Source organism: Elaeis guineensis, chromosome 4, assembly GCF_000442705.2.
Source record: "Elaeis guineensis isolate ETL-2024a chromosome 4, EG11, whole genome shotgun sequence".
Classification (NCBI taxonomy): domain Eukaryota; kingdom Viridiplantae; phylum Streptophyta; class Magnoliopsida; order Arecales; family Arecaceae; genus Elaeis; species Elaeis guineensis.
In genome coordinates, this window is record NC_025996.2 from 929,233 (window position 1) to 950,187 (window position 20,955).

The 20,955-nt window shown below is 38.7% G+C and overlaps 2 protein-coding genes across 2 annotated transcripts; both read right to left on the reverse strand.

The window, feature by feature from the left end:
* Positions 1–1,349: 1,349 nt before the first annotated feature.
* Positions 1,350–1,988, reverse strand: LOC140856969 (F-box protein SKIP23-like). The gene has a single exon (XM_073255170.1). The coding sequence runs from the start codon at positions 1,986–1,988 to the stop codon at positions 1,350–1,352; it is 639 nt and encodes a 212-aa protein (XP_073111271.1).
* A 10,644-nt stretch (positions 1,989–12,632) lies between these two features.
* On the reverse strand, positions 12,633–18,168 carry LOC105044281 (protein disulfide isomerase-like 1-4). Its single transcript, XM_010922100.4, has 12 exons — positions 17,587–18,168; positions 17,027–17,156; positions 16,503–16,668; positions 16,298–16,416; positions 16,109–16,189; positions 15,312–15,398; positions 15,086–15,160; positions 14,057–14,125; positions 13,896–13,976; positions 13,685–13,819; positions 13,239–13,295; positions 12,633–13,112 (listed from the first exon to the last, which is right to left on the reverse strand). Exons 1-12 carry the CDS (start codon positions 18,135–18,137, stop codon positions 12,936–12,938), a joined length of 1,728 nt encoding a protein of 575 aa, XP_010920402.1. The 5' UTR covers positions 18,138–18,168; the 3' UTR covers positions 12,633–12,935.
* Between the last annotated feature and the right edge of the window lie 2,787 nt (positions 18,169–20,955).

The window sequence follows — 20,955 nt, forward strand, 5'->3', positions numbered from 1 at the left end:
AAATTTATTTTAATATGAAACGAACCCAAATACAAGATATCTTAATATAAAATAAAAAATACATACTCTTACAGTGAACAAAGAGATACATCGCTTCACGCAAATCACCGAGGAAAAGATATATCAAGGACACAATCCTAAAAAGTGACGTACCTTTAATCTAAAGGACATAATTTTACGAAAAGATATAATTTTTTAATAAAAAAAATTAAAAAAATTATAATAAACAAGCTTATACTTTAATAGGTTATCGTCGTCACTGTCGCCGCCACCGTCAAGGGGCGAGAGGAGGTCAAAAAAGGAAGGACTCGGAGAAAAAGGAAGAGGTGTTGGGGTTGTCACGGTGGAGGGCTTAGAGCTTGAAAATGATGTGAGAGAGGACTTCGTTCTTCTCTTCCTCCATCACGGAGAGAGATTCTGAGAAAGAATCGATCTTCTTTGTAGTTGTTTTCAGATTTTGGAAGTTTTCGCCCATGACACTGGAAAGCTCATGGGGGACGGAGATCTGATCACCGCTCAGTAGCGTTACCCGTGTAAATACTGGACTGTGATGTTAATGGGTCAGGTATTGACCCGCATCCGATCTGGACCGACTGCATTATGCCCGTACCATCAAGAAAAAAAAAATATATATATATATATATATATAAAGAAAAAGATCTTAAATTTAGAAAAAATAAAATAACTTATAATCTATATTATATATATAATATATTTGTTATTATTTTAATTATTTTTAAAATATATGTATAATAAATATTTATAAATTAATAAAATAAAATATTTTTTGATAAAAAAATTATACCCCCTGTGTAGCACGGGGTAATAAGGTAGTTGTGATAAATTTTGGATCCAGCAACGTACCTCAATAGAGGCTCGGAGTAAACTAGATAGGAGCCACAAAAATATAATTGTAATAAATTTTGGAGCCAGCAAGGAACCTCAATAGAGGCTACGGGCAAACCAGACAGGAGCAATTGATAGACGTTTTGGGGGCTTCTCCAGCGTGCGTCATCATCATCGAAAGGAGTTTCTTAATAAATGCAATCTTCTTTGCATCCAGGGAATGTCGCTTAGCACAGACCATTAGCAATTTTCTCGTGTCAAAATCACTGCTTTATCACCTATATATACGGTCTATCTCGGACCATTCAAGCAGCCGTCCACTCAAGTCCTCTTAAAAAGTCGCAAAAGCATTCCAGCGGAATGGGCGGAGAACAAACAGCTCTGTTTCTTTCTGATGCCTTCGCTAAGAAATTAATATTCGGGAGCGAAAGCAGGTTTAGGCAGCGAAAGGATCTCCACGGAAGGATTAGCAGCATCATAGACAGTAACGACTCCAAAGAGGTTCAGCATATAATATCGCCCCTAGAATCAAGGATAGAAGATGTTTTCAGCTTTGTCCAGTCATTATCTCGGCCCGGTCTCGCATCACTAGTACCAGATGTCCATCGACGGCACATAATCATCATCACGATGCAATCGTGCTCATCTGAAATTGGGCTTGAGGATATGATAACTTTAACAGGTACGACCACGGGTAAACTTCTACCATCAATTTCGGTGGGGTGTTTTGGTAGTGGAGGAAGCTGAATTTGTGCCTCGGTTATGGGGTTCAACGAGGAGATGGAGATTACCTTGGTTGTAACATCGGCCAGCAGCAGCCAACCGTGGGATGACGCGAGGATTTTCTTGCGGCGAGCCTCAGGGAGGGAGAGGGTGCGGATGCTGTTGGTGGAGAGGCTGAAGAAGGAGCGGAAGTCGGTGAAGGGGTGGTAGGAGAGTAAGAGAAGTGGGAGTTGAGGATGGAGAGTACTACCGGCAGCGGTCGGCTGTGAGGCCAATCGCCATGACTTGCAGACGGCGCCGAAGCGGATGCAGTCGGAGATGAGACGTAACTTGTTGAAAATAAGCTCTAAAAGGTCTGCTGGGGAATTGGACCATTGTTGTTTTTCTTCTCTTCTTTCAGAATTGGATGCCAATGCCATGCATGGCTGAACCGCCGAAATAACAAGAGAGAGATGGGGAGAAAAGACGCTTTTCTGAGTTGTATTTATAGCAGTACAGGTGTTACGGCTTAATTAGGAGAGCCTCTGAAGTCCGACCAGAAATAAGAAAAACTGTAAATATAGGAGTCCTGGACAAACCCCATCTCCCATCCCTTGCCTATCAGACTACCCATGTTTCCTTTTTCATCTTCCGTCAAAGCCAGAAAAAAGAAGACCGCGCGATCACCCATCTATCAGCCTGACCTATATACCAACGCCAAGGGCTCTCCTCCAAGTCTCTTCCCAAAGGCAACTAGAAGAGATTTTTCACTGAAAGTCAAATTGCCATATGTTTTTGACTGAGGTGAGTCCTTTCCTTCCCAATACCAAAACTTGCTTGGTGACTCGTATTAATTTGATGGATGGATTTGAAGATCTCAAACAAAGATATGCTGTACACATAGAGAAGCGAATTAATGATCGAGGGCGCAGATTAGACTGCTAATCACACTTATAAATGTGGCATTAATTGGGTTTTGGTAATTTAAGTATCATTGGACCTCAGGGATCTCGGATCACTTGATATTTGTGGGTGTTGCTGCAAGGCTCTGGAGGGAAGTGGATGATCTCGGCCTCGAACCAAGCTGAAGAGCTGAGCTGAGCCGGTGTAGCCCGCGATCAAACCTGCAAATGAAGTCCTAAAATCATGGGGTATCCTCCAATTTAGGATCCTCTGATGCTTAAGTTAGCCGGAGTCTTGAGAACAAATAGTGAGAATCGAGAAATAGAAAGCAAGAAGTATGAGTTTGAAAGTAGAAAAAAGTAAAGAGAATTCTGATTTTCTCAGTGAAAATTGTAATAGAGTTTTATCCCTGTAAATACAGACTTATCTCCGAGAGTATCCTGTCCCCCTTTATATAGAGGAAGCTTGTTTAGGCCTTAAGAAAAATCTGTTAGGCCGTTAAAAATCTTGTTAGGTTGTTAGAGATTTATTAGGCCATTAGGTTGTTATAACAGAATAGCCAGCTGTGTAAAGAACGTGAGGTGGTTGCCCACGTAGCTAGAAGATAGCTATTGCTGAGCTAGATGACAGCTGCTGGATAATCGTTTGTATTTTTGATAGCACATCGGTAACAGATCGATGTAAAATAGCTGATATCGGTGACCGTCTGAATTAGGTATCATATCTTTAGTATCAATAATCATGTCGGATGATAATCGAGGTAAGATGTCACAGATCAGTCACAAACCGAGGTAAAGATCTTGCTTATCATCAGTTCTGAATTAAGCCGACTAACAAATAGTACTGAAGAAGTAGATCGGTCATAAGCCGATGTGATCATGAGGGAACAGTTAACTCAGATAAAATCTATTACCACTTGTCCAAACAGTGATGAGGTCGGATAGTATGTACCAACAAATATCCTCAAGTTTTTAGACCGAAGTGAAATGCTTCACATCGGTGTGGAAAGTCTTTCAGAGACCTCATCCAATCTATATTGTCACAATAAATGCCTGATACTGTCAATAGCTACAAATATTAATTTTTTAATCATTTGATGTTGTACGCTGTCCTTCAAAAATAACCCGCCGTATGGAGTAATGATAGGTGCCTAAAAAATTGGGATTCCATCATTGCCTAAGCAGCTGACATCTGAGATGTGCGTGCCATGTGTCAAAACATGATTGGTGGCTTCAGTTATCATGCAGATCTCGCTTACATGGTTGAATCAGAAAGAGGTACGTCGAAACAGCTTCCTGTAAAAACATTGGATGGCCGACAAGTGTTACCAATTTGACGATATACCAGATTGATTCTGATCATTGAATAGCTTTATAAAAAGGCCTGTCCTGCAGTTAAAAATCACTTTACTGTTCTTCCTCTGCTGAAACTCTATCAAAAAATTTTTCAAAGCTATTCCACCGTTGGTGCCGAAGAAGAAAGTCCCCCAACACCATCAGAGCCGGAGAAAAAGCTCTTCAAAAGTTTCCTCAAATCCTCCATTCATTAGGTATTCATTTCCATCCTCATTCCATAAGGATCTAGGTTTTAGGGTTTTTGAAGCCTTCCTTTCTTTCAGATAGTTTTCCCTCTCCATTTCTGCTCTTTATTGGATTTTTTTTTTTTTGCTTTCTTTTTCATCAAAATATCTTTCAATAATGGTAACGAGACGTGTCAGAGCAGTCGGATACCTCAGTCGACCCAGTCGCTACTCGATTTTGAGGTAGAAAGTTCACCTCGGATAGCAGCTGAGGTCGGCACTTCAAATCGGAATGACCCAGAGTCTCCTATAGGGGGACTCATGGATTATCTCGGACTGACCACCGAACAATCTATTCTGATCAATCTCAATATTCAAAAATTTAGGAAGAAATACTCGATTTCTGAAGAATTCCAACTGATAGAGTCAGATCGAGATGGTAGAATAACTAAACTTTCAGATAGCTGTCGTATTTTATAATGAGGTACTTCGGTCTGATGTTTGGTTTTTTTTACATCCTTTTTTCAATAATATTTTTAACTTTTATTGAATCAATCCAGCTCAAGTCACCCCCAATGCTATTAGGGCAATCATAGTTTTCATCATCTGCTGTAAATTTTTCATCATAGAACTTAAGATCTCTCTCTTTAGAGCACTCTTTATCCTAAAGAAATACCCATATGAAAAAGACCGGTGGTATTTTTTACCTTAGTTGAAATGTAAATTTGGTCTTATCCTTCTTCTATCCACAATTGGAAAAATCATTTCTTTTTTGTTTCCTCCGACGTTCCATAAGGTTTCAGCTGCAAATGGCGTAACTCCGAAACCAAATGAAACTCGCATAACGAAGTACTTTCTCAGGATGAGGAGGCTTTTATAGAGCTTTTGGATATGAAAGTATCCAAGATAAGCTTACTGGTGACAGACCAATCTCTGCTTAAAGTCGACATCAGTCAGATCTCTCCTCAGAGTAAGTCTGATGTCAATTTATTTTAAAATTTTATCATTTTCTATTAGTATTTTCATCTACGAACAACTTCTGCTTTTATGTAACAAAAACAATGAAGTTCAATCTGCAGAGGATGGCGGATGCCAAGAAAAGAAAGCAAACCCAAGCCAATCAACCTGCTCCTGCTGCTGCACCCAAAAAGATCGTGCAGGTGTAGAGAATCATGCTGCTGATGTCCTGAGTCATCGTCATACTTTGCTGTCCACCGTTAGTATAGAAGTTGTTAGTTTTGATAAGGTTAAAGAAAATTATGAGGAGTGCCCAAATTTTGGTGATATACTTACCGTTTTACGTAAGGGGCCATCTAGAGAATATAGTGAATATACCCTTCAGGATGGTTACCTATTTAGAGAAACTAGGCTGTGTATCCTCCGTACATCTTTAAGAGATTTTTTAGTTTGAAAATTACATGCTGGAGGATTAGCTGGACACTTTGGTAGGAATAAAACTATAGAGTTGGTAGAAGCCCAGTTCTTTTGGCCAAGTTTGAAAAGAGATGTCACCCGAATTGTTGTCCAATATAGAACATGTACCGTGGCCAAGCAGAGAAAATAAAACACCGGCCTATATACACCCTTACCTATACTAGACTGTCCTTGGCAAGATGTTAGTATGGATTTTGTTTTGGGATTACCTAGGACAGCTAGGAAGCATGATTCTATTCTAGTGGTTGTAGATAGATTTTCAAAAATGATTCATTTCTTGTCCTGTTGCTAAACGTCTGATGCGTCAAAAGTTGCAAGGATATACTTTGATGAGATTGTTAGACTACATGGATTGCTTAAAATCATTATTTCTGATAGGGATGTTAGATTTATGAGCTACTTTTGAAAAATCCTATGGCACCTTTTAGGCACAAAACTAAAATTTTCTTCTACCTATCATCTGCAAACCGACGGTTAGACCGAAGTGGTTAATAGGAGTCCTGAAAATCTTTTGCGTTGCTTGATTGGGGAACATATGGGTAACTGGGATCTTTTGCTATCTCGAGTCGAATTTGCATATAATAGCTTTGTTAATAGGTCCATTGGCATGAGTCTTTTTGAAATAGTTCATGGATATCAACCTAGAAAATCAATAGACCTCATCCCACTACCCACGCATGCTAGGATTTTCGAATCTGCAAATCATTTGCACAGCATGTCAAGACTCTGCATAAAGAGATCAGTAAAAAAATTAGTATGAGCAATAAAGTTTATAAACAGAATGTAGATTCTCATCGACGTGTTCAAGAGTTTACAGAGGGAGACTATGTGATGGTTCGATTGAGACCTGAACGGTTTCCATCCGAAACTGTGAAGAAGTTACATGCCCGAGGAGCAGGTCCGTTTAAGATCATAAATAAAATCGGATCAAATGCGTATGTTATGGACCTACCTTTTGATTTTGAGATTAGCTCTACTTTTAACATTACAGATCTTGTCGCCTATAAAGAACCAACTCGGATACCTAGTGAGCCATTTGAGCCTGAACCAATCTTTGAGAGCGAACCTATCCCTGAGTGTCCACCAGCCAAAATGTCAACAAAACACGATCAGATTGAGAAAATTTTGCATGAGTAGATCCTCTCCACCCAGAGTCGAGGCTATCAGTGGTATCTGATCAGATGGCGAGGTCAACCGGAGTTTGAAAATATTTGATCACTCGAGAAGAGCTGCAATGCATTGATCCCGATCTACTTGAGCGTCACCAGAGCGAAATCGATCCACATTCGACAGGATCGAGTTTTTCCCACCTCGGAAGAATTGGTGTGGACACCAGAGCCATCAAAAATCGACAACATGATTTAAATTCATTTGGATCGAAGAAGCCTCATTAGATTGATTCTACTTCAGTTATTTATTTTTAGTCGATAAATTTTTAATGCATTTAGCTTTGTGTCCATAGGCCATACTTGGATATGTCCACGTCATCTTTGGAGCCACCACTCTTCACATGCCAAAAGAAGAAATATGCATGCCAGCATATGCTGTGCTCATGCCAAATTGTGTCAACATCAAGCACCCAAATAGAGTTCCATTTCTTTCCTAGAATTTTTTAAGAGTTCTTGGCTACTTATTTTGTTGAAGGCTGATTTCTTTTTCATGATAGATTATTTTATCACATATAATACTTTATTTTTTTGTGGAGGGCTGATTTTTTCTTTATAAAAGATAAGAGATTCCTAAAGAAACAGACCCTTAGAGTCCTATATAAATCTTTGTATCTTCCATGAAGAGGACAATGAATGATTTTACAAACTCCACAAATACTTGTATCAATCGCTCCGAGAGGGAGAGGGTGTGAGACCCAAAATCATCCCACAAGGGGAGGGTGTGAGGCTCACTTTCTATCCTACTCTTTCTACTTAAGATCCAGTGTTCCTGCGACTCTGATTCGACTCTACCATCTACCCATGCAAGCCTATCCCGCCAAGAAAAAATTTGTCTCCTCCAGAATTTTCATCTATCGTGCTGAGAGAAGGAGTGATTTCTTATTCTACAGATTATATGCTGTTAAAGACCTTCGTTCCTTATCAGTTAATCTTTGATTTTTTTTTTTAATTCGATATTGGTAAAGACCTAGTTCTTTATCGATGGATCTGTTTGGTTAAAAGATTAAGAGTCCTAATCAGAGTAGTTTCTTAACTACCACGATCCAGATTCTTATCATCTTCTTGGATATTTCTCACAGGTTTAATATTTTATTTTCTCTCGTTCCATTCATTTTTTTTTTGCATTTACTCGTGAGCATGTTTAATTTCTGCTATCTGTTTATGAAATTCTCTATTGATAGTTATTTACTGATCTCTCGAATGGCATTCGTCTGTATCATTTAGATTGACCTCACTTTAGTCTCGTATTAATCAATCACGTCTCTTGAGTAGAGTATAGGCAACTATACTGTCTGTCCTAGGAATAATGAGTCTCTGGCTAGACGTGATTTGTTGTTGATGAACAGAAGAAAGCTTGATCATTAGGATTGATTTTCTTTTTCTCTCTTCTTTAGGGTTGTCCCGCATCATCATGCCTCAGAGAGATCTTGACTCCTGGATAAGAGATTTTTCTTTGGATCAGCTGGTGAACTATGGGTTCAATAGCATTATTGACGTATGTTTTCATCCTGTTTTTCTTTTCTTTCTTCTGTTTTCTTTTTTATCTCTCTTTTTCTTTTTTTTTACATCAGCTTTTGCCGACTTAACCATCTTTCTTTTCTATTCTTTTTGCAGTCTACCATGTACTTTAGGCTACTGCATGAACATATGGCATGATTTTATGAGAATAAAAAGTCCCTGAAAGAGGGGCTCAAGGCCGAAAAGGAGGCTAAAAAGGCAGGAAAAAAGAAGGCTACCCAAGAGAAGAAAACGACGGAGGGGCTGAAGAAGCAGCTACAAGAAAAAATAGATTCAATAAAAGATAAAAATAAGTAGTTGCTAGAGAATCGGCATCAGCTCAATGAAAAGGATGATCCGTTGATCGAAAAAGATAACTAGCTATGGAAAAATGTTAAGAAGATCTCCAAGCTATAGAGCAAGCTGAAGGAGGTTGAAAAAACAATTGAAAAGCGTGATGAAATTTTGGTCTCATACTGATGTCAGCTCGATAAGGATAAGGAGTGGATGTCTCGAATTATCGAAGATTATAAAAATTTAGACACTTTTCAAAATGAGGTGATAGAAGCCTCAGAGGGAGCCTTCAATAGTGGCTTCAAGAGCTATCGATGCTTGATTATCAAACAATTTTCCAACTTAGACCTCAGCAAGGTCACAATAGAGACAGCTTTGGAAGCAGTAGCCGAGGTGACTTCTGAAACCACTGCCATCCAACTTCCATCAACTCCTTCTCTCGAGATCCCTCTGATCGAAGTCCTAGCCAGTCTGATTGAGGTTGTTGCCACGGAAGCTCTCCAGAGGAAAAAGCTAAGAATCTAGCTCAGCTCCTCCAGCAGAAGATTCTCAGGCTAAAGTCTGAATTTGATTTTCTTCTTTTCTTTTTAACTTTTGTATCAGCCTGATGTGGGCTTTTGTAATTATTGTTTTCATATTAATGAAATAGAACTTTTTTTGCTAAATGTCTCTATTTGTTTCTTTTAGCCGATCCCAGATAATCCGATCTGAGTCTTCATTTGTTTTGAAATACACAAGTTATTTTCTGACATCGATCAAATGACGATGATTGTATACAATTTAAGATCGATTAATCAGATAGATCAAATGACTGTTCTCAGATCAGAGAAATAAAGTAAGCCGATGTGACTAACTTTAAGAAGTAATCTTCATTATTGAACTAAATTGAATCAAATCACGTAATTTGGATATAAATCAATCTTTAATAATCCACTGTAAAGGTTCAAAAATACCTTTAATCGAAGTCAAGGCGGCAGATTGGATTTTATTATCTATAGATTTGTGATCCATGTCGCCCCTTCATAGTATCTGATAAGGTCCAATTTGAAGATCGAGCATCTCGAGTTGCTTGGTGAGATTCACTTCGAAGATCAAGTATCCTACAATTTTTGATAAGATTCAATCCGGAGATCAGGTGTCTCACATCTTTTGATGAGATCTAATTCGGAGATCATGTGTCTCGTATCTTTTAGCGAGGTCCAATTCAGAGATCGGATATCTCACATCTTTTGGGAGGTCCAATCCAAAAATTGGATGTTTTACATCTTTTGGTGAAGTCCAATTTGGAGATCGGATGTCTCATATTCTTTGGTGAGGTCCAATTCAGAGATCGGATATCTCACATCTTTTGGTGAGGTCCAATCCAGAGATCGGATATCTCACATTCTTTGGTGAGGTCTAATCTGGAGATAGAGTGTCTCACATTCTTTGGTAAGATCTAATCTGAAGATCTGGTGTTTGACATCAGGTTGTCCTAATTTGGTCAGAATTTTTATGGCCTTAGCGTGACTTTTTCTGACCTCGTTTTGAAGGAGAAGGAGAAGAGTCTAGATCTGGAAGATGCAGGTGGAGAAGGAAGATGCGGGTGGAGGAGAAGGAGAAGGAGAAGACTAGATTCGGATCTCCCTGGATTCTAAACTAGAGAATCGTGAGCACAATAAATGGGAGGAGAGGTGAGGAAGGGGTAATGCAGGATATGTCTCCGCTCGCCACCTTTTGCCACCTAGGTGACAACTGTTGCTGGGGCAGGAGAGAGGCTTCTTTGTGCTCAAGCCGACTGTGCGTTATGGTCCTTAGAGCCGAGCCGGGCTGCTTCTTTCTTCTTTTTTTTTCTTTTTTATTTTTCTAATATATTTGGTTACACTATTTGTTTTTTATTTTTTTGATTTTTGCTAAAGAGCAAAAGTAAAAAATATGTTTGGTAACTAGTTGTTATCTAACTTTTTAAAAAATTATGTAACTTAAAAAAAAATGAGTGACTCATTAACTACGTACCTTTTTATCGGATATTGCTTTGGCTGTTACCATACTCTGCATCTCCACCCATTTTTTGAACCACCACTTAGACATTGTCAGCAGCTGAATCAGACTTCTCCTCCTGCTCCACTGCCGGTTCCACTCCCAGCTGCCCTCCCTCCAATCCCCGCCGACGCATGAGCTGCATCTTGAGAGAAAATTCGTACTTGAATCCAAACCTGAGCTCCATCTCATCCCCCTTAGATCCCTCCCTGGTCATCTCCTGGTGCCGCCACTCTTCCACCATTGGTGTGAAATTAGGGTTGGGGTTTTCCTTGGTGAGCTCCAACGGATGGGTATTGGGCTCCCGTGGGTTGTCCCGAAGTGAGAAGATAGTAGAATTCCGAACGATGATTGAACCCTCAATGTCGTCGAGAAGGCCGAGTTTCTTCCACATTCAAAAGATGACGCGGAGAGGAAGAGATCGGGGGAGGGACATGGAGAGGAGGTAGGAGAGGCGATCCATGGTGGCAGGGGCAACGACAGAGGTGGCGGAGGACTCCTGGAGAGCGATCTGAGCGGCGAAGGAGGCGAGGCAGACAAGCGCTTGGGAGGAGGGGTCGTAGTAGAGGGAGAAGGCGCGGGATTTTTCACTCATTTTTTTAAAATAAAAATAAATTTTAAAAAATAAAAAATATTTACTTTCTATAAAAAGTAATTATTTTTTATTTTTTGATTTTGATTTTTTACTTTTTATGGTGTTACCAAACATTACTTTCTAATTTTTATTTTTAAAAAAATTAAAAAATTAAAAAATATATATATATTTTTTCGTAATTAACCAAACGCAACCTAAATTTGAACCTGAGTTTCTATAGTATTACCGAAATCTCAACAAGTTAACAATGGCTGGTATATTAATCATTATTTTATTTAAAATTCCGGGCAGCATTGAAATCTTGCCATGGAGCGTGGTGTTGATGTCCAGCTAGGGACTTGGACTGCGGAGGTCGATTGCCATTTGACTTTTAATTTTTAATAATAATAATAATAAAAGTAAGTTGTGGGATCTCGTGCGAATCGGACGAGGATCCCTAGGCCTCTCAACCGTGTACATCAAATAATGGAGCCGTTAATAACAGTTAGATGTTATTCTTCTCTCAAATGTGCGTGTATATGTATGTACACCCGCAGAACATTAATTCAAAAGCGTTGCGACATTCACTGTTCCAACTTAGATATCTTTGCCGTCAACATGCAGTATCATCCTTTTCAAAGGAGATTTGATCCATAACACCCATTTTGGCCTTTCCCCCCCACCCTTTTCGCCCTATCATGTGGGAAATTATACAACCGGAACCCCCAGACGGACAAATGGACCCATTCCACCATTAATTACAGTTGAATTATCTGTCCGAATTGTGCATTCAAATTCCACTAAAAACAACAAATTATGTCTATATGAACAAGAGATCTCCAAAATATTTTTTATTTCATTGTTTTTTCAAAAAGAAAAACATGATCAATGAAGTTAAAAGGCTCATCACTGGTTATATAAGTCGAAGCTATCGCCTAGGTTTCACTAAAAACGAAAAGAAGCTATCGTCAACGAATTGATACCAGGCTGCATAAGAAAGATATCTGGACCAAGGGATTTAACTGCAAAGCCTCCGTTCACAAGAAATTTATAATTCCAGAGCATGCAGGTGTTGTGTCTCACGCGAAGCAGGTGTTGGCTGCTCACCACTTTCCCATACAACACGGTCAAAGATTGTAAATAAGACTGAAAATGGGCCAGACTAGACCGTGCCTGGTTTCAGATGTTAAAGCTTTTGAAAAATCCTAGCCCGATCCTAGGCCTGAGCCCAACCTGAACCTGATTGGGCCGTCCCAAATTTATGGAGTAGATTCATTGAATCACAAACGATTCTCCCATTAATTATTCAAAAATCTAATCATTTCTTGAATCGTAAGCCTTCAAAAGATTCTGTAAAAGCTTGAAAACACTAATATTCAATGATTGTGAACTCCAAGATATAAAAAAAAAATGACCAAAGGTTTGACACTTGTTCAGACTCTATTTGGAGCTGAACCCAAGCCAGGCCAATAACGTACCGACGCTCGCCCTGAAAAATAAATAAGCTCCCAATTTAAACCCAAATTCAGCCTAAAACCTTACAAACCTAACCCTACCCCGACCTAAAGTCAGCCCAATCCTACTTCCAGCCCTCACCATAAAGCAAACCAAAAAAATAATATTTTACAGGGAGAAAAAAAAAGAGAAAAAGAAACAGTAGAGAGACAGGATCAAATTCTAGCCACACAGAGTGGATGGCAAACACTGGACTGATTAAAACAAGTTTTAGCTAGTTTAACAAACAACATGAAATGGAACAAGTTGCACCGGGTCAGCCATTGGTTCAAGGTAGGACTTTTATTCTTATGAGATGCACTCTAATCTTACACGGGTATCTTAAGCTCGGGACATCTAACGAAAAACCTATGCCAACAAAAGGCCAGGCACTACGTTGCTTCTGAGATGCCTATCCTGAAATGGATTATAAGCTCTACCAATTTGCTGGATTAGAACAAAAGGTTTAAACATATGCATGGTTCTACAATTCGTCTTTCACACCTGTGCTGGCGCTCTTCTCCCCCACAGGAGCAGATCCATCAGTAGCACTGTCAGTTTTTGCTGCTGAGGCTGGTCTCTGGAGCTTGAAAGGGATCGCAGCGTGCTTTTTGATGAATTTGTAGAATGCCACCACTGTTCGGTCTGTATCAACAGTGACCTATGCAATTCCAGAGAAAAGAGAAATAAATGCCATAATAGAGTTGAAAAAACGCAAGGATGTGAATCCATAGAAAATCACATAAAGATCATATCACTGAACATTGAAAGCGGATGCATCACTAACCGGATCAAAACTCTTGTTCCCCGCCGGAAAGAAGAGCAGTGTAGGAAAACCATCAACCTGAAACACATAAACGGCAAAAAAAAAAAAAAAAGAAAGAAAAGAAAAAGAATTCAGCTCCTAAACTCATAATAGATTAGAACAGTCAAATCAGCTCAGTGCGGCTTGAAAGCCAGAGCCTAGTTTCGAATGATGAAAAGAAAGATCATTTGACCATGACCATGAAATACACCAAGAAAGTTCATTGACTCAATCAAGTCTAGGCTAGCATAAATCAACGAAATTGGGAATCAAAATTTAAATGATGGTCCACTAACTTGCAACAAGTCAACCGCACAACCTTAGAACAAGTATATTGCTTTCAGGGCTAAGAAATGGAAATTCAAAAACAATTTCCAATTGATCCAAGTATCTAGCTTATTATAGCAAATATTAATCAGAAACAAGACCTTGGCCCGAGGGTGTTCATTCGAGGTTCCATCCATTTTCGCTATGACTAGAGACTCAATCCCACGTAGATGTTTGGCAAGCTTGTTGTAAGTTGGCTCCAGTGCTTGGCAATGCCCACACCATGGTGCATAGATCTGGTCCAAACCTGAAGATTAGATCATGTTGCATATACAGAATGGCTTAATTTGTTACTGCAGAAAAGTCATTTACCTCAAGAAGAACATCCTTGGATTCATCCAAGACTATCTCATCAAAATTGTTTCCAACAACAATTTTCACATCCCCATCGTTCTGCTTAAATACATAATCTATGCTTAGAACAGAGATATAAGGGCAAATATGCAAAACAAAGAGAAAATTTTGCAACTTACAGTTTCCGGTATCGGGTCTGATTTATAGAAGGGCTTCAGCTTATCTTCCAAGAAACCCTCGGCAAATTTCTGAAACAAAAGAATTGCATATCAGAAGATAAAGTTCAAGATATCCTACTTCAAAGTTCAAATAACATGAAAAATCTCAGGAAAACTAATTGCTAATCTTACATAGTAATTTATGCAGGTTGCTAATTTATGCAGATTGTATTCGTAAGAAAACCGATATAGATTGTGCAAATCATACCAATGCTCCATGCAGACTATCAATGTGTAAAAATTGATACAAACTCTTCGAGACATAAGTATGCTCAGGACTACTAAATACTTAAATCTGCAGAATTACTTCAGTTAGGTAATTATAGCTGAAAGTGACCAAAAAGGAAGGGGAAAAATCATACCCCCCCACACTCACCAAAAAAAAAAAGAAGCTAACATTAAAAAAGCAACTCAGAATCGTTATGAGTTTGCATATTCACACCAACGACCTTCAGTCTGGAGTTTTTCTATTTCTTTTACAATCTTCTTTGAAGATTATTGACCCTACCAAAGAGGCATCTGAACAGAACCATAGAGCATACGTTACAAAAGGTATCCATGATGCATACACTCAATGAACTGTATTGTCAAGCCCACCAATTTGTTAGCATTGTCAACATGCACAAGATAAACATTAAGCTACATGTTTTATTCAAACACTTTGGGGTGGATATGATTTTTGAGCACATGCAAACTTCTATAGTATAACATCGTCGACACTTAATAATACCCAAGTGATTTCTGATACTGATGCATTCCTGCTTTTGGCAATATTTCTTCCTTTGGCACAGACCAAAAGACCAAGAACTCCAAATTTAAAGAAAAGCAGAGAAGAATGATGTTTATAAGGCACCTAGACACTTCACCTAGCCAAATTGATATCTGAAATATATGATTTTCAGCTGAGAAATCAAATAAGCATCATTTGGGCATGGAATTATCTAATGGGTGCACTCGAGCATATTAGAGATGCATGAAGGGAAACAAAACCTCAACACTGTCAAGTGTCACTTCACCATCAAGTATGTATTTCTTAGCATCTTCATTTCCTGTATATGCCAAAACCTGTCAATATTGGATGATTACAGAATTGATAAGTCCACAATTACAATGTTTAGGCATCTCTTCAACAAGAAGAACAAAGTTTTCTGTAAAGACAATGCCTTCAGTAATCTACAATGCATACATAGTCGTGGGAAAAAATCAGAGGACTTACTTTTGGACCATGTTCAGTCACTCCAAAGTAATCCGAAACTGGTTTACCAACATCCTCATTATCCCTCTCCACATATACAAAGATGAGCTGCAACAAATATATGAAATGTTAAGGCTAAGTTCCATAGAACAAACAGCATTTGGCATAGACAGTAATCCTACAAAAGGCAACAAAGCCTTCCTCCCCCCCCCCCTCCCCCACACACACACAAAGGGAAAACTTAACCAAACCTAAAAGGATGAGAAGGAAAGCAAAAACACATTATAGACAATTATAAAAAAAATATCACCAATGGGCCAGGTATTTGTTTCTTATATTTGGAAAAAAAATGAATAAAAAAAGTCTGCAAAGTAAGGCATGGTATATGCTGCAAACTGGAGAGCATGTGAATTTCATTCATTTCAGTTTGCAAATGTTCTCATGAGAAAAGTAAACCTCAATCAGCTAGACATAGATCTTCATCTCCAAAAACAGCTAAAAAAGAAAAAAAGAAAAACCAATTCTAAGAGAAATGCTTTTCTTATATCCTGCCACAAAGGTATCTGTTTAACTACACAAAATTGATTTTGTACGTGTCCTTCCAGATATACAAAACAGTACATAGCAACCTTGCAGTAGAAAATGCTTCAATTAAGGTAAGCAACTGCTTTAGCTCCAGTAGAAGGATTAAAACAATAGATACCTCAAAAAGAGGATTAAAAATACGCCAACTAAAGCAAATAAATGCTCACCGTCCACAAAATTATCTAACAACTAGTCTCTCAACAAAACACCGTGCAGGAATATTTAACTCTTACCTTTCCCTTGAACAGTTTTGCTGCCTCTTGGAAGGCTGGCATGACTTTCTCAGTGTCATTTGACACAGCAAAAAGCAAAATCTATCAAAATACAAGAGAGAGGAGACAGACATCAGAAAATTGAATATTTGGTGCACAGAATTTTTTTATTAAATGATAACACATCAGCATCATGCCAGCATGACCTACCTGTTTTTTAATTGGATTATCAAAAATAAGTGGAGCAGTTTCTCTGGTAAATGTGTTAACCAGAGGAAGCTTGTTCGCAAAAATAAAATCAACAATAGCTGTCTTAGTAAACTGACCATCTGCATAAAGTAAAACCAGTAACTGCCTCTAGGCATTATTCCAACATTTACTCTTTCAGAAATCAGAACAATTATTATAACCATACCAAAGTAGGACAGCTTTTCTGCCTCCTTCTTCAGCAACACCAAAGAAGGACGTTTAGCTTCGGGATTGATATGAAAAAGCTTTGCAACTGCAGGGCTAACAGTTTGGTAAAAGTTCACATCATCTTCAAGTTTGGAAGCAGCAGCAAGCTCCTGACTATCCGCACCCTACAGTAATCCAAAAGGAGATGAACACAAATATTAGATTTTGAAGAGAACTGACTGTTTAAAATTCTAGGTTTTGTGATGCTATACCAAGTTCAGCAAAATATTAGGGTGCGCTGTGACATGTAAAGTTTTAGACAAGGGACATATATCTAAACCTTCTTAACAATTCTTTGTTCAAGTTCCGGCCACTAAAACTCAATTACAAAACTCCAAATAAGAGTCAAAGATAAACTCAGTGGATTTCTGTTGCCTGAAAAATATAGCTAAATCATAAGAAAGTCCTGAATTTTCATTTATTCAATTTGTTCGATAAAATGTCATGAGTTGCAGCAAGCCAGAGAAAGAAGTAAACAATTACCGTCAGTGAGTTGAGAAAGCCCAAAACAACTTTATTCTCAGCAGTCAGAATATTCTCTGCCTCTTCAACCGTTGTTATGTTCTGGATTCCAGGCCCAATCTTCTTCTTGATCCAGGTTACAATAGCATCTCTACAGAGGAAATAAAACACGGAGCAGTCAGCATATATGATACATTATAATTTACATTCAAAATCATTAATCCTTTATTCTTATTAGGGAAAGTATTAGATTAGGGTTTCTCTTTTTGATACATTGGACGCAACCTAAGTACCCAACCTTTTTAGCCAGAGATCTATGATCCTGAGATCCACAAAACTCGCTACCGAATTAAATAGTTCTTTCCAGCCACAAATCCAGATTCAAAAGTCACAAAGTTTCCACAAAACCCTAAACCCTAGGGGGAACAAACATTTTCAAGGCGAGAAATAGGAAAGGGATAAAACAAGCGGACAAAATTAGAAGATGAAAATGAATAAAAAAATAAAATCAAATCAGGTCCGATCAGAACAGATCGAGCAAGAGGATATCTTCAGATCTGAGGGAGAGAAGACGTCTTTACTTGGTCCGCTGGCCGGGATAGTCCTTGTGGACGCCATCGACGAAGAAGAGTACGGTGGGGAAGCCCTGAACCTCGTACTTCTGGGCCAGCTCGTTCTCCTCAGTGGCGTCCACCTTGGCAAGCGCCACGTCCTCCCCACGGAGCGCCGTCGCTGCGGCCGCATACTCCGGCGCCAGGGCCTGGCAGTGGCCGCACCACGGCGCGTAGAACTCCACCATCACGTGCCGGCGCTTCCCCACGAAGTCGCTGAAATTGGCATCCGTAAGCACCACTACGTCCGTCTCGTCGACCGCCGGCAGGCCATCATGGTCCGAGTCGGCGAAGCCCGCGTGGTCCAGCCCCTCATCATCGTCGGCCTCGTCTCCGGTATATTCCGGGAAGGCCTCATCGGATTCGGGGAAGCCGTGACCACCGACGTCATCTTCGTCTTCCTCGAGGAAGCTCAGGTCTTCCTCGAGGTCGGGGTCGGCGCCGCCTTTCGCGGACACGCCATGGAAGAAAAGGAGAGCTGTGACTGCTAGGGCGAGGAGAAGAGACCGTGACGATGCCATCTCTTCCTTTTCCCTGGGAAACGAGAGTGAGAGCGGTGCATTTAAAGGTAGGAGGACGGAGGGGAGGTGGGGGCACAGTGCGGAATGTAGTAAATTGATACAATTGGTACGTGGCAAATTTTCCTTGCCTTTGCAAACCTCGCCTTGTGCAATTTTGCAATGTACCCGACCGGTTGAATTCGTGGAGAAAAGCGATTGGACACGTGACGTAGATATGAAGATCTGACGACTCACGGATGGACGCGTGGCATTTGGGGGGGTGGGGTGTGGTGTGGGGTGGGTGTGGCCTTGCGTTCAGAATCCGGCGACGGGGACTTTATACTTTCATACTAATGGAGTTCGACCGCCTTTTTTTTTTATTAAAAAATTAAAAAAAAAAAAAAAAGGCGAACTCCTCGCGTTTTTCAGTGAATTAAAAAAAAAAAAAATTGGAGTTCGACCGAATGTGGTGCAATCGACGGTGTACGGTCGGGCACTGGCGTTTCTGGTCCTGGTTCGAACCAGAGAGCGTATCGAATAAGTATATCCACCGACTTTTATTCTCCGTATAGCAGTAGTGAGAACAAATCCGAATCAAAATTACCAATAGGTCCCAATTGGTTCCTTCGCCGCTGATAAGTACAGAATAGTTGGACCGTCCGTTTATTTCGAACTCGCTTCAAACTTTATCTACCGTCTCTAAATACACAAACAGTTTTTTTTTTTTTCTTTTGGGGTAGGGGGGGGGGGGGGGGCGGCGGGGGGTGCCTCTTTTCAAAAAGCGGTCCATCACATTCCTTTTCATAATCGAATTCATGCCAAAGATGCACCAGGCTCGTGTGACTCCTTGGGGATGTCTTTGATGCTTGCATCGATATGGAATTAACCATTAAACTAGATGGAAAATTGGAATAGGCACTTAGTTGAGCAAAAGATGTCTTAGTTTGGAGATTTGTCTATGTTCAATGCATTTAATTATATATCCAACTTCTCACTCATTTTACCCGGGAAGAGGTGTTAAAAGTATCCCAAACTAGGTAGAGAGCCACCATGTTATAGGACACCTATAGGGTATCAGGAAGATGAACTTTGGTTTCATGTCTGCCTTGTCACCTTAGGCAAGGGAAAGGGATTTGGTTCCGCATGCTCATGCCATGCCAGCATCCATTTAGTTCCACGACCATATGCTGAAAATATCACAAATATTTTATAGTCTCAAGTAATTAAAATTGCCCTTTATGACTGATATTTTGGCTAAAATTTTATATTATTATAAATGGTATTATAGTAGATCTGACTCATAATCTATGGACCGCGAGACACTACAATATGAGTTCTTTTGAAGTTGAGTGCAAGCCAATCATTATCTTATGATTCGATTGGATCGAATATACATTAGCAGCATGACGATAATGGTTGAGTTTAAAGAAGAAAAATATGAGAATCCATGTATGTATTGAGTCCTATAGTAGCTGTAAGCATTGGTCGTTTCTTGCTTATTATATTTAGTCTCAATTCTACGAGCTGTGGCTCATTCTGCTCGGGACCTAAGCTCCAAATTGAATGGGGTGAGGTGGGGTGTGAATAGCCTCTTGTATCTCAAGAAAAAAAAAAAAAAAAAAAAAAAAAAAAATAAATATATATATATATATATATATATAAATGAAAATAGATAATGTCGGCCTCCAGCAATTTCCATGCAAAAGATACAAAATGCATTTTGGAAGGTAATTTCTGCAACGCTCGGACTGCTTCCAAGTTGTCTGGTTGGTTGGTACTAGCAAATAACTAGTAATATGAGTATATTTTTAACAAAAAACTTGTATTTGGATGAGGCGTCAAATCCACTTTTTGTTGATCCCGATACCTGATAAAACTTGAAAATCAGGCTTCATAAAAAGCCTTAGGAACCGTGTTTTTCCTAAAAGCAAGAAATGCATATCCGGTATTGCCCTCTCAGCTTATCTTATGTAATTCTTAATGCCCAGATTTTTTATTAATAAAAAAAAATTTATAATTTATAACTTCATCTAAAAAAAATTAGTCGAAAGATATTATTTAAATTTTTTTGATCCTATGTAAATACTTAAGATCTTTTCAGTAAATAATCAACATGAAACTAAATACATATCTGTACAAATTTTCATATATTTTCTTCATTTAAATCCTGACATTCTCATTAGGTCAAGGGTCTAAATCCATCTATCCATTCATAAATAGCACGATCGGTTAGTGGTTAGCTCCAATAAATTCATGCTTCAGTATCCTCTGATCTATATAAGTTATAGATCGAATTGACTTTAATACTATTTATAGTAATGTAGGACCTCATCTAAAAAGATTAATCGAAATATATTATTTGAATTTATTGATTTTATATAAATATTTAAAAAATTTTTATAAATAATTGATATGGAACTAAATATACGTTATGCTCACATTTATTATAGTAAGGATCCTCTATATCCTCTTCTTGTCCCACCCTTTCGTAATAACAACCCTAAGATGCTATAATAATTATGACCATACAATGGGCTTACATCTAGTTTAGGACTATCTTCCGTTATGCGTGCTTTGGTTTCAAATTCTGCTATGCTCTTATTAAAACCTATATAAAGAAAAACTAGCTTATAATCTCATGCCATGAATGAAATTTGATTTTTTCTTAAAAAAATATTTTATTTTATTGATTTATTAATATCTATTTTATTTTTTTCTAGATTTGGGATTTTTCGGTCGTGTTTTTTTTGCAGACCTTCATTCTTTTAGACAACATATGTTATTTTTAATTTAATTTTTTAATATTTTTATATATTATTATTGAAAAATTGAAAAAATA